This window comes from Merops nubicus, unplaced genomic scaffold (assembly GCF_000691845.1).
Source record: "Merops nubicus isolate BGI_N331 unplaced genomic scaffold, ASM69184v1 scaffold2075, whole genome shotgun sequence".
Taxonomy (NCBI): domain Eukaryota; kingdom Metazoa; phylum Chordata; class Aves; order Coraciiformes; family Meropidae; genus Merops; species Merops nubicus.
In genome coordinates, this window is record NW_008607393.1 from 1 (window position 1) to 23,407 (window position 23,407).

At 38.4% G+C, this 23,407-nt stretch overlaps 1 protein-coding gene across 1 annotated transcript in view; it reads left to right on the top strand.

Annotated features, from left to right (window-relative positions):
• Positions 1-332: 332 nt before the first annotated feature.
• The window catches only part of NOL10 (nucleolar protein 10), a gene marked incomplete at both ends in the record, with an annotated part of 40,562 nt that continues 17,487 nt past the window's right edge, over positions 333-23,407 (top strand). Inside the window, 12 exons of the mRNA XM_008939908.1 lie at positions 333-378; positions 1,148-1,246; positions 2,012-2,089; positions 3,716-3,753; positions 7,327-7,463; positions 8,238-8,303; positions 9,638-9,698; positions 10,219-10,304; positions 11,530-11,608; positions 13,142-13,291; positions 15,623-15,689; positions 20,316-20,368. Coding sequence (XP_008938156.1) covers positions 333-378; positions 1,148-1,246; positions 2,012-2,089; positions 3,716-3,753; positions 7,327-7,463; positions 8,238-8,303; positions 9,638-9,698; positions 10,219-10,304; positions 11,530-11,608; positions 13,142-13,291; positions 15,623-15,689; positions 20,316-20,368 — 960 coding nt within the window. The remainder of the gene's footprint in view (positions 379-1,147; positions 1,247-2,011; positions 2,090-3,715; positions 3,754-7,326; positions 7,464-8,237; positions 8,304-9,637; positions 9,699-10,218; positions 10,305-11,529; positions 11,609-13,141; positions 13,292-15,622; positions 15,690-20,315; positions 20,369-23,407) is intronic.

Below are 23,407 nucleotides of genomic sequence, written 5' to 3' on the forward strand. Positions count from 1 at the left end.
AGGCGCCCTTGGGGCCGGGCTCCTGCGCGCCTGGCTGAGGGTGCGGCCCGTAGCTAAAGCCGGCTACCAGTGGGTTTTAAACTCAACACGTGTTTTGGCTGCGCGCAGATCTACGTGTCGGCGTGGGCTGCTACGGACCTTAAACCCCAGGGCTTTGTGAGCTTTCTTGGTATGGAATGGTTAAACTTACCAGTGGAAACTTAAGAAAAATGGAGAAAACAAGGCATTAACGGCTCAAGTGTCTTATGCTTTCAATTTGCATAAATTTTAAGCGATTCTCTGGTTCCTTTATGAATACTGAGCTCAATACTGATTTATATATTTTCTTACAGTGGCTCTCAGACAGGAGAAAAAGAGCTTTACAGAAGAAGGATGTGGGTGAGTTTTCCCATCTCGGGGTCTTCAGTAATACTCTGCTACACCTACACAACATGCACATCCAGAGGGGAATGCTTTACAGACTGACAGAAGGAAGTTATGTGTAGCTCATATTTTAAAAACTTCAAAATTAAAGTTGTAAACAGTTACTTTAACTTTCTGTATAGCTCTGTGTGAACAGAAATTACTAGTGTTGTTCTGTGTTTCAGGCATTAAATATTGGTGTTGTAGATGGTACAGAAATGTGATGGGTGAATTCCATGTATAGGTTATAATAAAGTCCAACTAGAAACTCCTCTGTGGTATTATGCTTAACTTGGAGTGCAGGAACATCATCATGTTAACCCTGAACTTACTATACAAAACAGAAATGTCTTATCTACATGCCATAGGGAGTGTAGTATAAGAAACTCAATGAACAAAAATTGCATGGAGTTAACAGGAGGATGGCATACATTATGCAACATCTTAGTTGTGTAAAATGTGTGATAAGTACATTTGCTACTCCAATATGTAATAATTTATTACATAGTTACCTGAGAGTAGACTTTAGTTTTGTGTGGAGATAGCCTGCTTCTCAGGATTAACAGACTGCAGTAATCTGCTCATAAGGGGTGAATTGTAGTTGAAAGGTCTTTATAGTTTAAAAGATCTTAAAAGATACTATATTCAGTTAACTCAATATGCTTCCATAAGAAAATATTACAGATTTGGGGACTGATAATGTTGTGCTATCTTTGCAAAAAAAATATTTTTTTTTCCTTTACAGATATCCGTAGAAGAATTGAACTTATTCAAGACTTTGAAATGCCAACGGTTAGCACAAAGATTAAGGTATCAAGAGATGGACAGTATATTATGGCAGTTGGTGAGTTAACAAAGTGTCTCTCTGTAGCAGAGGCCAAAAGTGCTGGAAAATCTTGCTAGCAGAATGACTTAGTGTTTCAGGTAGAATAGGTAAGAGTTCATTTTTAATAGTAGCATGGAGTATTGTTTTGGAAGCTTAGTCTTGAGATGTGATAGATAGAGTGGTTGTCTTGGTAGTGGTATGTGAAATGCTTCTTTTTAGAATGCAGGTGCTCTTAGAATCATAGAATGATTTGGGTTGGAAGGGACCCTTGAAGACTGTCTAGTCCAACCTGTGGGATTTTTTAATAAATGATAAGCAAAACTGTTTATAATACAGTTAAACTCTAAATTCATATTTATTTTGCTTTGAATAATTCTGAGCATTGTTGTTTGAGTATTTTTTAGAGGCTAAGTGATAGTACCACACTTTGAAACTGTCGAAGGAGAATCCAAACACGAATACTTCAGTAGATGTTAATAGCATAAGGAGACTTGGTCTTTCAGGTCTTCTGGAAGGTATTGTTAAGTTCTGATAGATGTATCTGGGAATCAGAAGAACCTACATACAAGCAGGATGCTTTGGAGAGCTAAAGACAAAAAACAGGCTGTAAGGTTATGTTACTAAGAGGCATGTTTTTCCAGTCACAGAGACTTCAGTAAAATCAAGTTACTTAGAACTGAAATGCAATAAAGCTTCTATATGTAAGGCAATGTTTTAAAAAGAAATGCTTTAATGTTATCATGTTGTTTAGATTTTTTACTAAAGATCAAATTATTCTTTCAGGAACTTACAAGCCAAGGATCCGCTGTTTTGATACCTATCAGTTATCCCAGAAATTTGAGAGATGCTTAGACTCTGAAGGTTAGTATAAGCTGTGGCTGTTAGTACAAGGTACCTTTCATAGCTAATCAGGCTGGACTGGAGTAGAAATTTCCCTCCCTGTGCTGAGGCAACAGAACACCGGAATCTAGAGTAAAACATCAACTAGTCTTTATCCCTCTGTTTTTCCCTTTTTCTCCTCTTTCAAAGTTGCTTCTTCTCTTGGAGCAGTGTGAGGAATTGTCAGGTTTGCTTTGAGGCAGTAAGAGCGAGGCTCAGAGAGTTGGGCGGGTTGGTCACTTGGTTTGTTTTGGTGTTTTGTTCATTTTGTTGGAAGCAAGGTACTTAAGGACAGATGGTAGCATGGCCAAGGCACTAATTACACCTTGTTTGCTACTCATTTGAAGGGAGAAGTATGGTGAGGAAAGCAAGGAGCCATCTACACAAAGGGAGGGGACGTATCTGCTGGCAGTTAGATGAGGGGAGGAGGTCAGAGCTGCTGCTCTTCTGAATTTTAGGGTGTGTAAATTTGCAGAATATTTGGGTTGGTTGTTTTGATTTTTGTTAGAAGGTTGGGATGTTAGAAGATTGATGGTTGAAAAGTGGGATACAGGGGGTGACCAAAGCAATGGGGGGGTTGAGCATAGAGTGGCAGAAGTCCTAAATCATTATGGAAGAATGAAGCTGGTCTGTCTGTGATGTGTGTGAAAGTGGTGTGAAACACAGAAATTGAGAACTACTGACTGGGTCAGGAAAAGGGAAGCAGAATATGGTGGTGTTTCTTTACCCTGTGCCTTAGGACTGCAAGGAGTCATGTAGGGTGAAGAGAGAGTGCTACAGCATAGGAAGAGGGGATGTGGTAGTGGTGGGGCTTCAGGGAGGCTGAGGAGAGGAAGGTATGGCAAGAGTGAGACCCACTTAAAAGAGGAGTCATTGTAAGAGTAAATGCTTGCTGATAATTAGAGTTTAAAGTAAATAGTTTCTAAACTGGCACCTTACTAGACTGTAAATATATATTTAATTTGAAACGTAGTCTAGAGTCACTTCAGGTAACTTTAAATGAGCTCCCTCATTTAAATGGAACCAATTTAGCTGAAGCAGCTACTCCCTAATGTTCCCAACCCAGCTCATGTAAAAGTAAGCAGGGTTCAATATGTTCCAGTGTTTGGTGTGGATAGTAGCTTTTAGATTTGTGATTTCTAAAACTATTTTATGAGCCTTAAATTTTTTTTTGGTGGAATGCTGACCCCTTAGGAGGATTGCATGTGCAGTTTTGTATGTAGTATGTTTGAACTCATGTCATCGTCATCACTGAAGGTCCATGGACCACACACTCACTGAAGAACATTTGATGAGACCTTCCCCGAGCCAATAAATACATGATTGAGCGTTGTGTTGAGGAACATGTGTGGAGTATACAAGAATGATAAAAAGATTACAAGATGCTTCATATATTTCTAAAGTTTAGCATGCTATTACGATTTTGCAAATGAAGTTGTATAATTAAAGATGTTATCACAAGGCCTGTGTGATGCATTGACACCTGTGGGGAATACTTACATGACTAAATGTTAGAACGAGTGTAAATGTTTTCAGGATTTATGCCAATGTTTGCAAAAAGTTTGCTTACTTAGTTTACTTAAAATTCTCTTGCTCTCTCTCCTCTAGTGGTTACGTTTGAGATTTTATCAGATGATTACTCAAAGGTATGTTTGCTGTTTCCAATGTGTAAATGAAAAAATTGTTTAATATGTATATTAAAATGCATTTTCATATATAGTAAAGGCAGTCAGTCAACAAAACTTTTGGACCACAAAGGGGTTTTTTGAAAAAGCAAACAGGCCAAACGGTTTTTTTGTACCTTGAAAATGTTTACTTTGTCTCTTTGTGTTATAATTTGCCTTACCACTTTTAAAGTCTTTTGTCTGTAGCAGAGGAACACTTCCAGTAATGATGCATTCTACAAACAAAATAATGTGAAAAATGGAATTAGTGAGCCTTTCTAGGATAAAATTTTGTCACTACGTCCTGTGGCAAGCGATACACCGATACGCCGGTTTTGAGAGGTGGGATAGCTATAGGTACATTGATAGCCTGATTTGTCAGTGCTGGTGTAGCCCTGATGATTCTAAACATATGAAGGTGGCAGAAATTGTGGAGGGAAGTAGTGTTTTCTTTTTTTTTTTTTTTTTTTTTTTTTTAAATGATGTGCTGTACTTGGAGGAAACAGTTGAATTCTTGGGACCCAGCCTTTTTCAGGCCCAACACAGTTACTGCCTCTAATTCTGTTTAACACTCGACTTTTATTCAGCTGCAGCAGCTGGTGTAATAAAGGATGCTACCTCTTTCTGTAAACTTTCCTTTGCCATTTCATCAAGGTGTTATATTCCAAATTAAATATGAAATTTAAGCATATAATTTTACTGATTTCTTTAGGACAAGCCTTTTCTTTTTAAAGTTGTTTATTTTAATAGTTGTTTTTTTTTTTTTTTTTCTGAGAAGAGACCTTAGCATTTCCAGTACAGGTTTGTTTTAATAAATATTTGTTTGATCAGAGACATTATCATCTAGCTTTAGTCTTTTCAACCTTGTGAGGTTTCCAAGAATGTGTGTGCATTCAAGTAGCAGAAGAAGGCGACTGATATAATGCAGTAGGCCCCTACTTTTCTGTCTGTCTGTGGGAGAACGTTTCTGGTTGTACAGACCAAACAGTTATTTGGGAGACTGAGGAACACATTGTTTTGGCAAATATTATTTCTGACTGGTTGTGAACAGTAAGGCTTGTGTGTGTTTTCAGCTGAAATTTGTATTGTATTTCAAATAGAAGCCTTATTTGCATAACTTAATACAACCTTATTTTCAGTTTTATTTTCCTAACACCAAATCATCAGAAAGAAAGCTAATTTCAGATAAATGTCATAATATTTTGAACATGGTAGAAGGAGGGAACAGTTTCTGAGAAATTACACTTGAAATGCTTAGAATCATGAAGATATTGATTGGAAGGCCTTCAGATGACAGTCCTGTTCAGGCAAGAAATTACAAAAACTGCAAGCATGATAGTTCCACAGATTCACCAAATAAATTCTTGCACTATGTCATCATAAAGAATTTTTCCTTCCTGCTCAGCTAAATCTGAAATTTTTACTGCTGTTACTGCAAAGAGTTGTGACTCACTTTAGTAGCTGCAGTTCAATTGCTGCATGCTGTTGGGTTGTCCTGCAGGGTGCTCCTTGCCCGTCAGGCAAGGATTCTTCCAACTTTTCTTTGTATGTGTTGTCTTTTTTTTCCACAACCTTTTACAAAAAGATACATATTTCCACTCAGTATTTTTGTCACACACCAGTGGTTATGCTTTTGGTTGTTTGGTTGTTCTGTGGTAGTGATCAAAATTTAGTATGAAGGAAAGACAAATGATTAATGGTGAATTGTATTCACTGCTAATGAAAGAGGACACAGCTATCTTTGAGTCCAGGATTGTACAAAGTTATCTTAAAATAGAAAATCATTAGAGGTAAGGCAATCATTAGGCTGTACGGTTCTTTTTGCAAATATCAGAAACTTTGTAAAAATCTTTTTGGGCGTAGAGTAGGTGAGAAGAAAATTCACTTTTCTCACAAAACAAACTGCATCTTCTCTCTTTCTGGTAACGAGTTTTTAATGGTTTACTGGTAGTGAACTAAGAGAATGTGATACTGATAGTTTTAAGTTAAATATAGTTTAATTTTCTGTTCTTCTCATAGTTTATGTAGCTTCTATGCTGCATGAAGTTGCAGACATTTCTTCTTTTGCGGTGATGATAGAGAAAAGATTTGATCTGCCATGGGCAGAGATGCTTCTCAACTAGACCAGGTTGCTCAAGGCCTCATCCAACCTGGCCTTAAATGCCTCCAGGGAGGGGGCATCCACAACATCTCTGGGCAACATATTCCAGAGACACGCCACCCTCATACTGAAGAACTTCTTCCCAAGATGTAGTCTAAACCTTCTCTCCTTCAGTTTAAAACCATTTCCCCTTGTCCTGTCACTGGACACACTTGTGAAAAGTCCCTCTCCAGCCTTCCTGTAGGTTCCCTTCAGGTACTGGAAGACAGTCATAAGGTCCCCCCAGAGTCTTCTCTTCTCCAAGCTGAACAATCCCAGTGCCCTCAGCCTATCCTCATAGCAGAGATACTCCAGCCCCTGGATCAACTTTGTGGCCATCCTCTGGACTTGTTCCAACAGATCTATGTCCCCCTTACGGTGGGGACACCAGAACTGGATGCAGTATTTGAGGTGGGGTCTCACAAGAGCAAAGGGGGAAAATCACCTCTTTTGACCTGCTGGTCACCTCCCTCTTGATACATCCCAGGATGCAGTTTGCCTTCTGGGCTGCATGAGCACACTGCTGGCTCATGTTGAGCTTCTTGTCAGTCAACACACCCAAGTCCTTCTCCTCAGGGTTACTCTCAGTGAACTCTGTGCCCATTTTGTAGTTGTGCTTGGGATTGGCCTGAACCAGGTGCAGGACCTTGCACACTGACTTGTTGAACCTCATGCAGTTTGTGTTGGCCCATTTCTCCAGCCTGTCAGGGTCCCTCTGGGTGGCCCACCTTCCCTCAAAGTGAGTCCACTGCACCACACAGCTTAGTGTCATCAGCAAACTTGCTGAGGGTGCACTCAGTGCCACTGTGCATGTCACTGACAAAGATGTTAAATGGCACCAGACTCAGAACAGACCCTAAGGAACTCCACTTGTCACTGGTCTCCACCTGGACTTCAAGCCACTGATCACAAATCTTTGAGTGCAACCTTCTAGCAAGTTCCTTACCCACCAACTAGTTCATCCATCAAGTCCATGTCTCTCCATCTTAGAGATAAGGATGTATTGGAATGCTGCTGTGCTTCAGGACATATAGTTCATGTGCTTAGTTCATATTGGTGTCTGCACAGCATTATAGCTGAAATATTGCTAACTCTGCTGTGTGAAAGAAGTACAGATGTTAGTTTTGGTACAGCAAACACTGAGGTGAATACTCTGGTTCCGGTTGCAGAGTCACTTTCAGGGTATCATGTATGCTCTTGAGAATGTTAATTTAATGTTTATTAAAGCTGTTTGCTGCATCTAGTGAGAATGATGAAGCACTAGTTCTATAATTTTAATAGAAGTGGTTTAAACAAATTGTGGTAAACCTGTGAGAGCTTAAATTAAAAAAATCACTGGAGTTTATGCTGCAAGACAAGTTGAGGAGATTGTCGTCTGCTTCTGTGTATGTCAATGCTTTCTATTTTGTTTTCAGATTGTCTTTTTGCAGTGTGGCAGGTTTGTGGAGTTCCATTCACAGCACGGCCATTACTACAAGACCAGAATACCAAAATTTGGTAGAGATTTCTCCTATCACTATCCATCGTGTGACCTGTATTTTGTAGGAGCCAGGTATCAATTAAGTGGATTATTGTGTTTCACTTTTGTTAGCCACATTTTCCAAAAGTAGAATGAGCATTAAAGTACCAGGAAAGTTAAAAATGGGAAGAAGTGGCAATTCTTTACAAGTTAATAATGAAGGCTGAAGAGTGCAACATGCAGGAAGATTAGGATTAATTCAGATTCCTGTACTGGTTTTAGACCTTTTTCTTTTGATTTTAAGCATTATTCATTTGCAAAATTGTTATAAAATGCTGCAGTTCAGTGTACTGTTTAAAAAGTGATTAGCATCTAAGTAGAGAAAATGAAGTTTTTCTATTCTGGTTGGTGCTTCTTGCTGTTAATGTGCAAGTGAAATCACATAAAACAATCAGCTGAGTTTGTGAGAAGACGTTAAAATGAAACGAGGTCTTTAGGGTTTCAGACAAAATAAGTAGCAATTCAAGATGTAATATAAATCATAGGAAGTGAAAAGACTTTTAAGAAAGCAATTAATGCATCTTTTCCCTGGAAGAATAATTGGTGGACCATTGTAATAAATAGGATAGGATACTGTCCTATTGTAGTAGAACAGTGTAGTGAATGCCTTCAGTGAATATACACGTTTTTCTCTGTATTTAACACTGAGGGATAGGTGTTTTACGTTTTAGAATGTGAAGTCTGAAGATTGTGTAGTTGGTAAAATTAGGCTGTCAGCATGAGTAACTTTGTAACTTTTCCTAACTTAGAACAGTATGTTTCAGTATTTGTAAGAGAGGGGAGTAATTTTGGATTTTTCTTTCGTAGTTCAGAAGTATACAGGCTAAATCTGGAACAAGGAAGGTTTCTCAACTCCCTGCAGACTGATGCTTCGTAAGTTATCTGTAACCCATGATATCTATCTGCTTTCTTTCCACCAGGTGGAAGCAAACTACTAGCATGCTCACCACCAGTACTGTATCTGAATACTGCCCAAATGCCTTGTAGAGTTGCAAAGGAACATATGTCAAGTCTGAGCCTCATTTTATTTTATGTTCTGTAATTCTTTGTTCTAGTTTTTATGTTTTAATTGAGGCATTTTTGTGGATATTTTAAAATTGCTTAATATAGACTTGTAATAGGTATTATATAACTTGATCTTAAGAGCATTTCATTAAAACTTTGCCATTATTGCTCAATTTAGCCGTCATAGAGAGATCTCCCCACAGGGTATGTACTTTCCCAGACATGTCTTTGTCCTTCTGCTCTTGGAGTAGCCCAGAAAGAGTTTTTGTATCTCCAGCACGTGTCTGATTCTTTTGAAAACCCTACCAGAGCAGGAGCTGGGCTTCTTTTATTTGGGGAGAAGCAGATGAGAAGAGACTTGACAAGATAAAGTGGCTAGTTGGTGGGCAACAGCTGGTGCTCAGTGGGTGGGATAGCTTAGTGGACAAAGCAATATTTGGGAAAGCACAATACAGAAACTAAGCAGCAGGAAAAAAACAGGGTAGGGGAATCCTGCAGCATCAGAGTTAAGGGTGCAGTGTAAAATCTGAATTGGAGAGATGACGCTTGAAGTTGTGAGAAGGTTGTTAGGTGGGGATGTTGGATGATTTACAGAATGAGAGGTGGAGAGCTTTGAATGGAAGAAGTTGGGAAGCGTCAGGATGAGTGATGTACAGAGAAATATTAGTACTCTGGAAGAACTGGAGAAATACAGGGCTCTTGGGTGACCTGTTGAGAGATAATGTACTTGGGCGAGGGAAAGACAGGCAGACCATCAGTATATGTTGGAAATGTAAGCTTCAGGATGTAATTGGGAAGACCTTTTGACATATTTGAGTTGTCTTACCACTTTGCTATATTCTTAAACAAGACTTTGTGGTGGGTATGGGCAGAGAAACACAGAATCATATAGCTCAGAGGGAACCTCAGAGCTCAGCCTTTTGCTCAAGGCTTGGTCACACTGAATTCAGACAGATTTTCCCAGGGGGTCTTGAAAACTCCAAGATGGAAATTCCACACCCTGCATGGGCAGCCTGCTCCAGTGCTTCGTTATCTACGTAGCACAAAAAGTAGGGAAGCTGCTACTAGGTGGCCATCCATCCCTCCCCTCCAGGTTTTGCTTTTCCAGGCTGAGCAATAGTGTACAGGATTACAGAAATCTTTAGTTGTTCATGTGTTAAATTATTCTGAGGTCGTTAAACTTGTTCCTTTTTCTGTTTTAGAGAGAGTAACGTCTGTGACATAAATCCTGTGCACTTTTTGTTTGCTATGGGGACAGCTGAGGTAAATGTTTACATTCCTTTTATAAAAAGAGCAGTAGTGTTTGTTTCTTTTTTTATATTAGTTTGCATGAGGATAAGAAGAAATCATGACAGGAACTTAATTAATTTGATCTCATTTATTATGTTAAGTATAGATCCATTAAACAAGAAGATTTTTTAGAGCACAGGGCAGATATAATTTATGAGCTACCTTGGTTGCTGAGATGCCCAAGATTTTGCAGATGGGAGAGAATATGAAGTTATCTTGCTTTATGGTATAGCCATCTGTAGAAATTAGCTAGCAGCTATACCCTAATTAATCTTTGGAAATTTAGCATTGGTTAATTTGAATCAGATCACATTTTGAAAAAATGTTAACTAAATGTGTGGAGCTTGTATGCCATTATTAGAAAAACTTAGGTCAACCTAAGACATTTGATTAATTATTCATAGATGAAATAGTTCACAATTTTATTTAAACATACTCTGAATACCAGACATCTTGTTGCGTAAGCTTGAAATGTATTTTCTAAACTTTTCAGGGTAAAGTGGAATGCTGGGATCCTAGAACAAGAAATCGAGTTGGGCTGTTGGACTGTGCTTTAAGCAGTGTGACAGCAGACACAGAGTGAGTGAAGGCTTCCTTTTCAAAAGTGTGTTCTGTTCTTTCAGAAGTTTTGCTTTTAGAAACAAATCACAGAATCACTATTGGTGGAAAGGACCTTTAAGATCACCAAGTCCAACCATTGCCTAACTCCACCAGGCCACCTCTACACCATATCCCTGAGCAACCCATCTGGATGGCTTTTAAATACATCCAGGGATGGTGAGATGGTGATTCAGCCACTTCCTTGGGAAGCCTGTTCCAGCCCTTATCACCCTTTTGCTGTAGAAGTTTTTCCTAATGTCTAACCTAAACCTCCCCTGGCATGACTTGATACCATTTCCTCTTGTCCTGTCAGTTGCACCAGGTAAGAAGAGTCCTGCCTCCCTGCAGCCTCCTTTCAGGTAGCTGTAGAGAGAGATAAGGTCACCCCCCAGCCTCCTCTTCTTCAGGCTAAACAACCCCAGTTCCCTCAGCTGCTCCTCATAAGGCTTACCCTCAAGACCCTTCACCAGCTTTGTTGCCCTTTGCACCCTCTTTAGAACCTCAGTGTCCCTCTTGTACTGTGGTGCCCAAAACTGAACCCAGTACAGATGCAGCCTCACCAGTGCTGAGTAGTGGGATGATCACTTCTCTAGTCCTGTTGGCCACACTATTCCTGACACAAGCCAGGATGCCCTTGGCCACCTGGGCACACTGCTGGCTCATGTTCTGCTGGCTGTTGGTCAACACCCCCAGGTCCCTTTCTGCCAAGCAGCTTTCCTCCCCAGTTCTGTAGCTTTGGCTGGGGTTGCTGCAGCCCAAGTGCAGGACTTGGCACTTTGCCTTTTTAAAGCTCACACAGCTGACCTCAGCCCATTGGTCCAGCCTGTCCAGGTCCCTCTGAAGGGCTTCCCTACCCTCCAGCAGATCAACACACCCACCTAACTTGGTGTCATCTGCAGACTTACTGAGGGTGCCCTGAAATGCCACTTTGCATTAAAATGACTTGCCTGTGGTCTTCTTTTCTCATTGTTAGTGTGAATAAAAGGTTTTTGTAGTCATGAGTCTCTCAGTTACTGACCTGAGTAGTACTGGCTAATTTTCTATATAACCACGAGTAGAAATGTGAACAATGCAGCTTTTTGAAGTATTTCTGAGCAATATCTGTAAATAATTTACATTTATTATCTTTTCTATTTATAACATTTAAAAGTTATTTTCAGCCTTTATTGAAAGAATATTTAATTATAAGCATTGTGCTTTGCAGGATAGAAGGTTTGCCATCCGTTTCAGCACTGAAGTTTGATGGAGCTTTGAATATGGCTGTTGGAACATCTACTGGGCAGGTAGACTTATCTTGAGCTGTAACAGTTCTTAGAACATCCTGTTCTTGCAGTTGTTAGTTCAAGTCTGTCATACATTAAGTGCACTTACAGTAACGTAAGTATATATTAATGCAAGTCTTTGTAAGAGCATAAATTACTTGTATAGAGTAGCAAGTCATTCTTAAACTGCAAATTAATTTCATCAAATGATCTTGCTCTTCAGAATACTGTAGTGACCACTTAGTCATCATAACCTACATACTATATAACTCCAAATTCTGCAGTTTCCGTATGACTTAAGAGTCATGTATGCAAGGAAGTTGCTGCTTTTTGTGACTTCATCAGTACCATCTCAAAGCAACGTGTATGCTCTCCCTTGATGGTGGCTAAAGCAGCAGAAGTGATTGATGTAATCCTGGCTTCCCAGGAGCTGTGACAAAATCTGAGGTGTTTTAAAAAATATAATCCCCCCCTCCCTCAGTGCAAGAATCATAATGATTGAGGTGTTTCAAATCTAACATGCTGGTTTTTACCAAAGAAGTGGTGCTTTCTGTACTTGGAATCTGTTGTGAAATGAACAATGTTTGGCACTGGGGCTTAGTGGGATCCTCACGTAGATGTGGCGCTTAGGGATGTGGTTTAATGGTGGACTTGGTAGTGTTAGGCTAATGCCTGGACTCAGTAATAAAGGTCTTTTCCAGCCTAAATGATTCTATGATTGTCTTTCATAGAAAAGTCATAGAAGACTGCCTTATCTTTTTATAAGGGATCATTTTGATTCATTCATTGTCACCATCATATTTGTAAAGCAGACTATGGGGATTTTTTTCTGCCATCATCAACCTTTTCATGGATTTAGAAAACTGCAGCTTGTTCCAGAGCAGTTATGTATGTAAGAGTTGTATTTTCAGTAATGTATGCATGTCAGGCAAGCTTTATTGGAGGTTCTATTTTGTATTAAACAAATGGCTAAGATTTTTTTTCCCAAAAATTATAGTACTCATATTTTGCATGTGAAAGATTTAAGGTCTTTCTTAAATTCTGTAGGAAACTTTGGAGATAAAAATACAGGTTTCTGGAAGTTAGGGCCTGGAGTTTATATTTCCCCTAAAATTCACATAGTTACGTTCTGTGGTTTTTCACCAAGTGAAAGTGATAATCACTGAATGTGGAAAGGAGTCTGAAAATTTAAATCTTGTAAACTGAGCTTAAGAATCAGAAAGTGAAATATTAATTAAGAAATTACTAAACGCCTTGAAAATGGCTAATTTTTTTCAATATAAACTAAAAAATCTTTATAAAGATAGTGAGCTCTTAAATTTGCTCTTCATTTTTCTATACTGAAGTATACTGAGGTTAAAACGCATTGCCAGAATAAACTGGGATCACTTTATAATCTGTTTTCAGAATTTAAAATTATTTATTTTATATAAATTTTGTCCATGTGTTTAGGTAAAAAATTTCAAGTTTAGTTAAATCTTCAGTGAAGATCTGGTGCATGTGACATCCTCTTGATCTTACAATACTGTAAGTTTAATCTGTCTCTTCTCCCAGGTTTTATTATATGATCTCCGGTCTAGTAATCCATTAATAGTCAAAGATCACCACTATGGCCTCCCTATTAAGTCAGTGCAGTTTCAACATCAGTTGGATTTAATTATTTCTGCAGATTCTCGAATCATAAAAATGTGGAACAAAGATACGGTGAGTGTTTTGATGTTGCTGCATTCAGATTTCTTAGTTTTTACTTTTGTTTTGGTTTAGGTTTTTTTCCCATGGACCTTGAATAGTAAAGCTGAAATTCAGTGTAGGAAGTTGTTTTTTTTTTTTTTTAACATGTCCTAGATTACATTTAGTCCTGGATGACTAAATAAACTAACATCTGGGAAGTTATTAACAGCCTGTCAGATGCAAAGATGTAGTTTTGGGTATTTTTTTAGCTGTACATACATGTCTGCTTAGGATGGTTCTTTCAGGATAAGGGTTTAAACATAAAAATTAGTTTCTTGGCCATTGCCCTGGTTTGTGTTTCTCACAGTGTGCTCGAACACATCCAGTTATGACTTTTCATCAGAGAAAATGGGTTGATTCCAGTTCTCTGCTCAAAGAAGGGCTGACTTGAGAGGTAGATCAGTTAGTGCGTGACCTGTTCAAATCAGGTGCTGCTTGTTTCCACAGAAACCTGTTTGGATATTGAACAGATACTATGCCTAGATCTGAGTAAGAATGTGTTGTGCTGTATTAATGAATTTTGTTGTAGTAGACAACATCTTTACCCCTGCCTTTTGTACTTCTATGTGAAACTGAACTCTCTACCTTCCTTGCTGCTTTCTTTCATTATATCGTGCTGTTCTTCTTCTTACCTTTCTGTCGATGAAGCTTGCACAGAATATGTTACCCCAGAGATTCATAGTAATACTAGTGTAACTTGGTTTGGTTGGAGGGGCAATCTTTAGTCATTGTATTGCTTCTAAAAACGTGCTCTGTCTGTGCTTCTGGCTTTATAGTGAAATGTCCAAAGAGCAGCTGTAGTAGTTTAGAGGCACTTTTTTTTTTTCTGACCATTTCAGGCAGTCCTTTCTCTATTGTTGTGCTTCTTCATGAACTTTCAACAGCCTCTTTTATTTTTTTTCTGTGATCACAAGCATTTTTTTTTTGTAAGCTCCTCTGCAGTTATTTTGTATTGTTTAAAAGAGAAATAAATTATTAGTTATTAGTTCAAACATCTGCAGTGGCCTCTCCTCATTTTTCCTAGGTATATATATTTCCCTCACTGAGAATGAAAAGCTGTAAGGTTTGTCAGGTGGCCTCTGCAGTGGGAAAAGGGAGGGTTTCTTTCTGCTGGAAGGCAAAGATAGCTTTGGCCTCTTTCCTAGAGTATGTTCCAGCTGGCTCCAGCTCTCCCAGATGTTGGTTCCTGACTATCTCTGGCTGAGAACCAACTGCAGAGGCAGACAGTGGGGTGGAGAGCATATGGCTTTGATACCAGAATAGCCCCATGCTGAGACGTGCCTTGGGGTGGGGAGCATGAGGCTTTTGTCTGCTAAGACCAGGGTGGGGGAGGACTCTTATTAATCATCCGGGAGAGACCAGAGGTGGGTGGGGTAACAGCATGTAACTGGGAGGGAAAGGAAGGGCCCAGAAAGGTAGGTGGGATTGCTCCAGGGAAAGAAAAAAGAGGACTAGGATCAAAATTTGCTCTGTTCCTGTCCCTCATTTAGAACCATGTAGACATGTACTTTCATGCTTCAGATTCTGTGGCCCAGTTCTTAGAGACTCTTCCTTTACTGGCTGTCTTGTGTGTTGGCTTATAAGAGCACCTGTATTATTTTGTCTGGGTTTTTCAGACTCTGCTCCAGTTCTCTTTTTTTTTTTTTTTTTTTGGTGATGTTTCCTACTTTTACCTCTTTCTTAAATAATCTTTACAACTTCAATTCTGGCCTAAACTAGATAGATACCAATGCATGCTTTTGCTACTTTTATATTTCAGCCTCTTTAATACTGAATGTGTAAATTATAAATTGCTGAGCTATATTTCATTTTGTCTAGACATGACCAGGGTGGAAGAACCAAGATCACGAATCAAATCCTATTCCCAAGCCATTGTTTCAGCTAATAATACTTACAAAAATAAAATGATTTAAAACTGCCGTGTTCAGAGCTGGACAAAATGAGGGTTACACTGACGGCATGCCAGGAACTTGGGGACCTCACCCTTGTTTTTACATAAAATAAAGTAAATCTGACACATTTTCAACACAGAATTGTGAATTGAGAAATTGGAAGTGCCACTGTTTATTGTTGTGTCTTCAATAACCACTAGGCTGCACTTCCTTATAACAGATTGTATCAGAGGCAAAATACAATATTGAGTTCCTTGTGTTATGTTCAGATAATTTAGTAAGATTTTATTGTTCTGCAAAATCTGTTCCATCTTTATCATATTCCTTAGCTTCTCTAATGGCTATTCTTAATATCTAGATTTACTGAATTTGTATTGTTTGGAGTTCTTTATTTTTCTTCCTACAATTTCAGGGGAAGATATTTACTTCAATGGAGCCAGAATATGAAATAAATGATGTCTGCCTGTATCCAAATTCAGGTATGTTAGACATATTAATGACTTATTAAGTTGAAAATGGAAAGCTTGTGTTAACCCAAGGTGGTGTTTTGTTTTGGTTTTTGTTTACGTAGATGATACAAATTAGGTCTACTTCCCTCCTTATGACAGAGCTAGGGAAAAATGGTTATTTGTCAGTTAGTGTCATTCTTTCCTCCACATCTGTTTGAAATCAGAGCCTCTTTGCAGTTAGAAGCTGCTGTGCTGTCCATTGAGTGATTGACCTCTTTTGCTCTTCTAAATATCTGAAATGTTTTGCTTCATAAGAACAGCAATTTCGGCCTTCTGTCTCAGGCTAAGTCTCAGATGCTTAGAGGGGAAAAAAACCCAAATGCTTAGAAGCTCTTAAAGAGTTTGCTTTCTATAGCTAGGAAGAGTCTCTTTACAGCACATATACAAATGTTTACAAGTGGTTACAACTATTTGGTCTTTCCTTGTTTTAAATATAGCACTTTCTCTGCACTCCCTTAGGTTGGATACTTTAGTTTTAAGTGTAGATTCCACAGATTTGCATGCTTTTTGTGACTTGTCATATTTTTTTGTATCTCATAATGTTATGTGTAGAGGTCAAAACTGAGGGTTACTTTTAACCAGAGTTTCCGGATCCTGCTTTATGAGTAAAAATATTGTATAAAATGGTGGTTATATGTGCACATGGGCTGTGGTTGTACCTTGGTTTGCAGCTGCCTTTGGTTTCCCTGCTTCATCTGAGTTGCTTAGTTCTTAACTGCTATGTGACACCTACTTCCTTTTCAGAAAGCAGTACGGGAAAAGATGTAATAAAAATCAGGGTCACTAAGATGGCACAGGGCAAAATTCTTGATCTAGAGAATGCCCATGTTGCAAACTCTGCTATTATCTTAATTTTAGAGAAAGGTAGCAGCGAAGACAGAGCAACTTGGACTTTGATTCATACTAGCACCTCAAACTCATGATTGTAGATAAGTGAGTTTGAGATTTTTAACGAGTTAAGACTTATCTTGTCTTTTCTGCCAACTTCAGTTAAGAATGTGGGTTGGTTTTTTTTTTTTTTTGGAAGATGAGCTCTTAAATAGTGATCCCTGCTGAGACAGTGGGCATTTTGACCTTATGCAGCAGCATAAGTAATGGTCTGCAGGGCCTTGCTGATGAAAATATTAACTTACTTCCATGCTGCTCAGGGATAGCCCCTACTGAAACACAGTGATGTCTCACTACTTGGGAATTGGACTAGGTTTTTCTGAGCTCTTGACAAGACATTGGTACCATTTCTATATTTGTTCCATGTATTTGTTTTTCTCAGATCAAAGTGCAAAAAATAACGTAAACAAAGAATTGAAGCCTGCCAAAGCAGGGACTTTATGGCATGGTGCTAAGGGTGCATCTCACATGCCTGTTTGTATGTATGAGGTCATTTGGGGGTATTTGAGATCAGTGGGCTGTTTGGTGGATGATTTTAATTTTTAAAAATTAAATTATTTTACCAACCAGCTTCGGTATTACTTCCTTTCATGGGAAGCAAACCCTTGTGAATCTTTGGCCAAGCTACATGATGGCAAACTTTAGTGGGTCTCTTGAACTAGTTGTCGATTTATTTTCTCTGATCACACATGCACAGAGTGGGGCTAGGTGAAAAAAGTTTTAGCCTGGACTCAGCTTCAGTGACGTTGTAAAATATAAATGAAACTTAACAGCATTTTCAGGGTATAGAAATCTGTGCCTCATTTGTTTCAATTGTTGGAAAAATCAAATTAACAATTTGCATTTTTCTATACCATTTACTACCCTTTCATACTCCTATTATCTTTAAATTGCTGAGATGTTATTGCAGACCACTTCTCAAATACGGTCTCACTAAAACATCTTCTCTGAAAAAAAGATTTCTCACTCATTTCCTTTTGAAGTGATCAAACGAGGGTGCTGTGTAGTTTGTTAGGGTGTTGGTTCTCTTCCCATAAAAAGTGGTTGAAAGTTAGCATGCTGAAACAGTGAAAATGCATGTAGTAGACCTCTCCTTTCACAGAGCTGTTCCTCTTTTCATTATTTTCTCTGTAGTATATGCCTGCCCATGTACTGTTCCGAAGCCTGGTTTTCCCTCCTTTAATTATTGGTGGAAGACTCTCAAAGAGGTTTGCCCTTTACTGTCATCTTTGAAGCACCTGCAGCATTAATTTCTTTCCTTTTTTTCTCTAGTGATTCATACTCGGTCAGTGGAGAAATGCTTTGTCTCCTGAGACAGTAGTGAGCATCCTGATATACTGAGGGAGCACATAATCTATATACTGTACTGTAGTACATTATGTGTGTATATAGGTATCTACTTTAAATTCCTGCTTTTTTTCCTGAAATTGCCTGCAGATATTTCCAGGTATGGCTTTTAGACCCAGGTTTGCTGACTAAGCTTTCACAAGTTTCTTGCTTTGCCAGGAAGGCAAAGGAAAGCAAGCCCCCTTTTTTCTGACATTATAAGTCCAGCTGCATTGTGTATTTTTAATAAAAGGATTAGGTAGGAAGGATTACTCCACCCATGTTAATTGCGTTCCTCTAGTTGGGTGTAAATTATATTTCTGCCCTCTGGGTGTGTAGTAATTGACCCAATTATTCATAGTCTCAGTGGCATATGTTACAGTGCTTTTAGATCAGAAAGTTATCTAACTTGGTTGCTGTTTTCTTTTTCGTATACCATCTCTTCTTTTACTTGGTGATCAGCTACGTTTCCTTGTGATCAGGAAAGACACTTAGACATTTGTGTCCATTTTGTATTCCAAATGTACTTATTACTGTCCTATGTAGAAAGAAATGGAGAGTGTTTCTCATTCTGAACTGAAACGGAGTCTTGTAGCAGTTGGAGTTGTTCCATTAATATTTCTATGGGGGTTTTTTTTATATTTAGAGTACTTACAACCCTTATTCATGGTGTTTCTTACATATATTCATAGATATTTCAAACTTTACATCTGCTCTGGTTGGCTTGTATCACTAATATTACTGCATTTTGAAGCCACAATATCCTGTCTCTCGTTTTGTTTTGAGAACCAAAGTGAAATATGAACGAAGCTTTAAACCATGTTATGGTTTACAACTTTTAGACTATAGTTGTGTGTTTAAAAACAAAAAACCCCAAAGCCGCCTTGTATTAATAATACAAGTTTATGGCCAAGGTAGGTTTTAAGTGCCATACTAACTGGATTTGTTCTAAGCAGTATCATGGGATGAAATATAAATTTGCTATAAAAATTGTCATCCTGGAGTTGTCCGGACTTAGTGTTGATTGACGTGGTGCTGAACAGTTAAGACAGAGGACGAAAGGGAGTCATGGAATGCTCTGGTTTGGAAGGGACCTTTAAAGGTCATCTACTCCAGTCCCCTTGCAGCAAGCAGGGGCATATTTAACTAGATCTGGTTGCTGAGAGGGCCGTCCAACCTGTCCTTGGATGTTTAGGGATGGAGCTTTACCACCTCTCTGGGCAACCTGTGCCAGTGTCTCACTACTCCTGCACCAAAAAAAAAAAAAGCACTGAAAGGCTGCAATAAGGTGTGTTCCCAGAACTGTCTCATCTTCAACAACCCCAACTCTCTCAACATTTCCAGGAGATGTATTCTATCTAGCCTTCTGATCTTTTTTGTGGCCCTCCTCTGGACTCACTCCAACAGGTCCAGAGTCTGATGTCTCCAGAACTGAATGCAGTACTCCAGGTGAGGTCTCACCAGAGAGCATCAGAGGGGCAGAATCACCTCCCTTGAACTGCTGGCCATGCCTCTTTTGATGCAGCCTAGGATATGGTTTGCCTTCTGAGCTATGGGTGCACATTGGCAGCTCATATCCAGCTTTTCATCCACCTGTATCCCTAAGTTCTTCTCTTCAGGGCTACCCTCAATCCTTTCATCACCCAGCCTCTATTGATACAAGGGGTTGCCCCAGCTCAGGTGCAGGACCTTGCCCTTGGCCTTCTTGAACCTCCGGAGGTTCATACAGGCCCATTTCTCAAGCCTCTCCAAGTTCCTCTGGATGGCATCCCACCTGTCAGGTGTGTCAGCTGCACCACTCAGCTTTTTGTCGTCTGCCAACCTGCTGAGGGTGCACTCAATCCCACTGTCTGTGTCATTGATGAAGATACTAAAGAGCATTAGTCCCAGTGTGGACCCCTGAGGGAAACCACTTGTCACCAGTCTCCATCTGGATGTTGACCACCACCCTCTGGATGTGACCATCCAAGCAATTCCTCATCCACCAAACAGTCCAGTAACTCAACAGAAATGAGTATGTAGGAAACAAAGCTTTGTTACTTGTATTGCTGTGTTAATTGTGTGACCTTTCTTTAATATTTGGAAAAAAAATTTATTGAGGGTCCCAATTAAGTGTTCCGTTGCAGACCAGGAATATGTACTGTCTGAACTACAGATAATGAGACTTCACCCCTCCTCCCCTGTCCTGTGAAGGGTTCTTTCCCGACAAATACTCAAGTTGCAATTCTCTTTTTTTTTTTTTCAGTTTCTTTTCCAGGAATGATATTTTAAGTCCTATGTACAAATTTACTTCATGTGAATTAAATGCCTCAAGTATATGTATTAAAAAAAAGTATTCTCCACTTGTGATCAATATTTTTAAATTTAGAAATCTCTTTTTAGGAATGTTAATGACTGCCAATGAAGCCCCTAAAATGAGTATCTATTATATACCGGTAAGTAATACAAATTGTTGCTGATATTGCTCTTATAAAACTCTGTTGTTTGGTACCATTTAAGTATTAGCACTGGAAAATTATTTCTGCAAGCTCACATCTGCATTGTCTGACTTTTACGATAAAGTAAATTTAGGCTAACCATAATTCATTAATTTAACATGCTGAATCACTTAAAAACCAGCCTGTAGTTTGCCTTTTGCTACCAAAACCAAGTAGCAGCAGTAGGAAATTCAAGTGGAGCTTTGCTGGAAAAAGTAGGTTTTTGATAGCTGATCAGAAAAGAATTCCTTAGTAGGGACCATGTAGCTTGCATTCATGATAATTGTTTTGCTTTGGTGTGAAATACTTAATTACTGTCTTTAATATGTGGTGTACAGTCACATAGTTCTGGCAGTAAGTACTCTTTTCTGGTCTGACAAAGGAATGTTATTGTGCATCTTCAAGTCTGGCTCTTGGCTTTAGCTTCTGCTCAATGCCCTACTTGAATTGCAGCTTTTCACTTGAGCAGCTCTTCACTTGAAACAGCCTTAACTGTCAGTAAACTATCTTATTGCAGGCTGGTTTTAGGGAGACAACAGCAAGCCTTCTGGTTTTTAGAGGGTGGTACAGAAAACTACACCTGAGTTTCACTTTTGCTTTGGTTTTGATTCCACAGTGCATTTACTATTTTTTTTTTTTTTTTTTTGCCTAGTAGGAGATAACAGTAGGATATATATATATATACACATATGCAAATATTACATGCAGGATAGCTGACCAGATGCTAAAAATATGTACACTTCTTCTAAAGTCATGGTATTAACATTCTGGACAAATGATAAAATTTGTTAATTATGAAATGTATTTTTAAATGTCTGAATAGCCAAGAAGTCTTCATTCAAATTATTTTCACTTCTTTTCCTTTAGTTTATTACTGGGTTGTGTCCTGTCCAACCCCCCTCAAATGACCCTGATGACATTTAAATTGGAGATTCATCAGTTTACATTTTTCTTTGTGGAATGGATGCTGTCTGCCTGTTGTATGTGTGTGTCTAAACACAACAGAATATCCCTCCTAAACAATTTTATAGTCTGGTTATATTTTCATGTATTATTAGATTTCTGCATTTAAGGTAAAAATTTATACACAAGTTCTTTGTGTCTTTTATGTCACATTCGTCTTTGGATGTAAATTGCCTATTTCTCTAATAAGCTCTAACCAACTTTATATATTAACTGCTTTTTTTTTTTTTAATCTATCTTCTCTTTGGTTAGTGGATTGGGGAAGACAAACTCCCATATTTTAGAAGTCTGATTGTTTTTTAAAACTTGAATGGACTAGTTTTCTATTTAATTCAGATGGAAAAATCATTCCTTCTGTCACTAAGGGTAGGGTTCAGCTTCCCTCTGAAAATTCTGCACTGGGAGGTGTTTTTAGTGCAGGTGTGCACGGTACATGAATTTTACAGCTCTAGTACGTTAGAAGTGCATATTCAACACTGCCACTTAGCCAAAAAATCATTTAATTGTCTAATTGTCACCAGCAATGAATGTTTGTTAGAACTTGTTCTACCCAGTATTTTGAGTATTCTTGTACATACTGTAAATCAAAATGAAAAATACCTTTTTTTTTTACTCTCTCAAAAATCTCTCTTGTAGAATTCTCTGAATACTGAATTCATATTTCTGAAGTCAGATGAGTAATTTTTAGTAAGGGCTCTATATTAGCTCTCATATCATACTTAGGTGTTGCAAACTAAAGTATTGACTAATACGATCTAATATTTTTGCAGCATGCAGACTACTCCAATGAAAAATAACACTAGTCTTAAACTGTCTTCCTTTGTCACCGTTCCCTGAACTTGTTTGGATCATACCTTTGTATGGGTTTTTCATTCACAGTGGCACCTAAGTGTACAAATGGACCCACATGATGGATGTTAAAGCATAAATCTAAATATGAGTTCTGTTTTTAAAATACTGTTGAGTATAAGAAAATTTAAAATTTGATTCAAAGGCTACTTTGAATTGAATACAAGATTAAATTTCATTTTTCAGTAAGCTGAACTTCAGTTCACATCAATGGGCCTGAGTCTGAAGGCTGCTGTAGATATCTTGAACGTTGGCGTGACATTTTAGTCAGTAGTCTAGTTCATTTCAAACCATGGAAGGCCTATTTTAGACAACAAAAAAGTTAAAAGATGAGAAGTTACTTGGAAATAAAGACAGTCTTACACTGGCCTTTTTTACCCTGTCCGCATTTTCACAGGCAAGACTGAAGGGGCTGGCATAGGTAGTGTCTTATAATTCAAGGATTTCTTACTGCATTTCCTAAAAATCAAATGTGTAGCTCACTAAATCTGTTTTGGTTGGCTGTTTTAGGGACTTTTTAATCTCCTTTTTAAATGAAGAAAATGTAAAATGGAGAAGTCGTGTCAGCCTTAAGCTGCTCCAGGGCATTTGTTATTAAGGAAAACTCAATGTTATTAACATGTTCATGTTACAGTTTTATTCCTTGATCTTTTGGGCTGGTTATGTGAGCTCAGAGATGCACACCTGTCCTTTGGTTTCTGTGTCAGTTGATTATTAAGACATGGGTTTTTTCCATCCCTGGAACACTGAGTAATTTCCTTGTACAGGCAAAGATGAGTTTAGTTGCATGTGTCTTTGGAGCAAAACTTTTAGAGAACTCCTTTCATAGCCTTGTTTTCTGGATTTTTCTAAAAACTAGGCTTCACTATTTTTCCAATTAATATCTTAATTTTCTATTTGTTTGTTTACTTTGAGATAGACATGAATACTACTTAAAATGTGTCCTCTGTTTTTGAGGTGTTGACAAGAGCCGAGTTATAATTCTTAAATTCCACAAGAGAATAAATGCCTGGGGAAAATCCTGCTACTATAAAGAACAAGTTCTGTTTCAGAGCTCTTGGAAGTACTTTTCTGTAAATAAAATCCATTGGATTGCCCTAGCCCCTCATTACCCTGTAGCACTAGTAATTATCCTTTTTTTTTTTTAAGTCCTCATTGGAACAGCAACAAGAAATTAGTATGGCT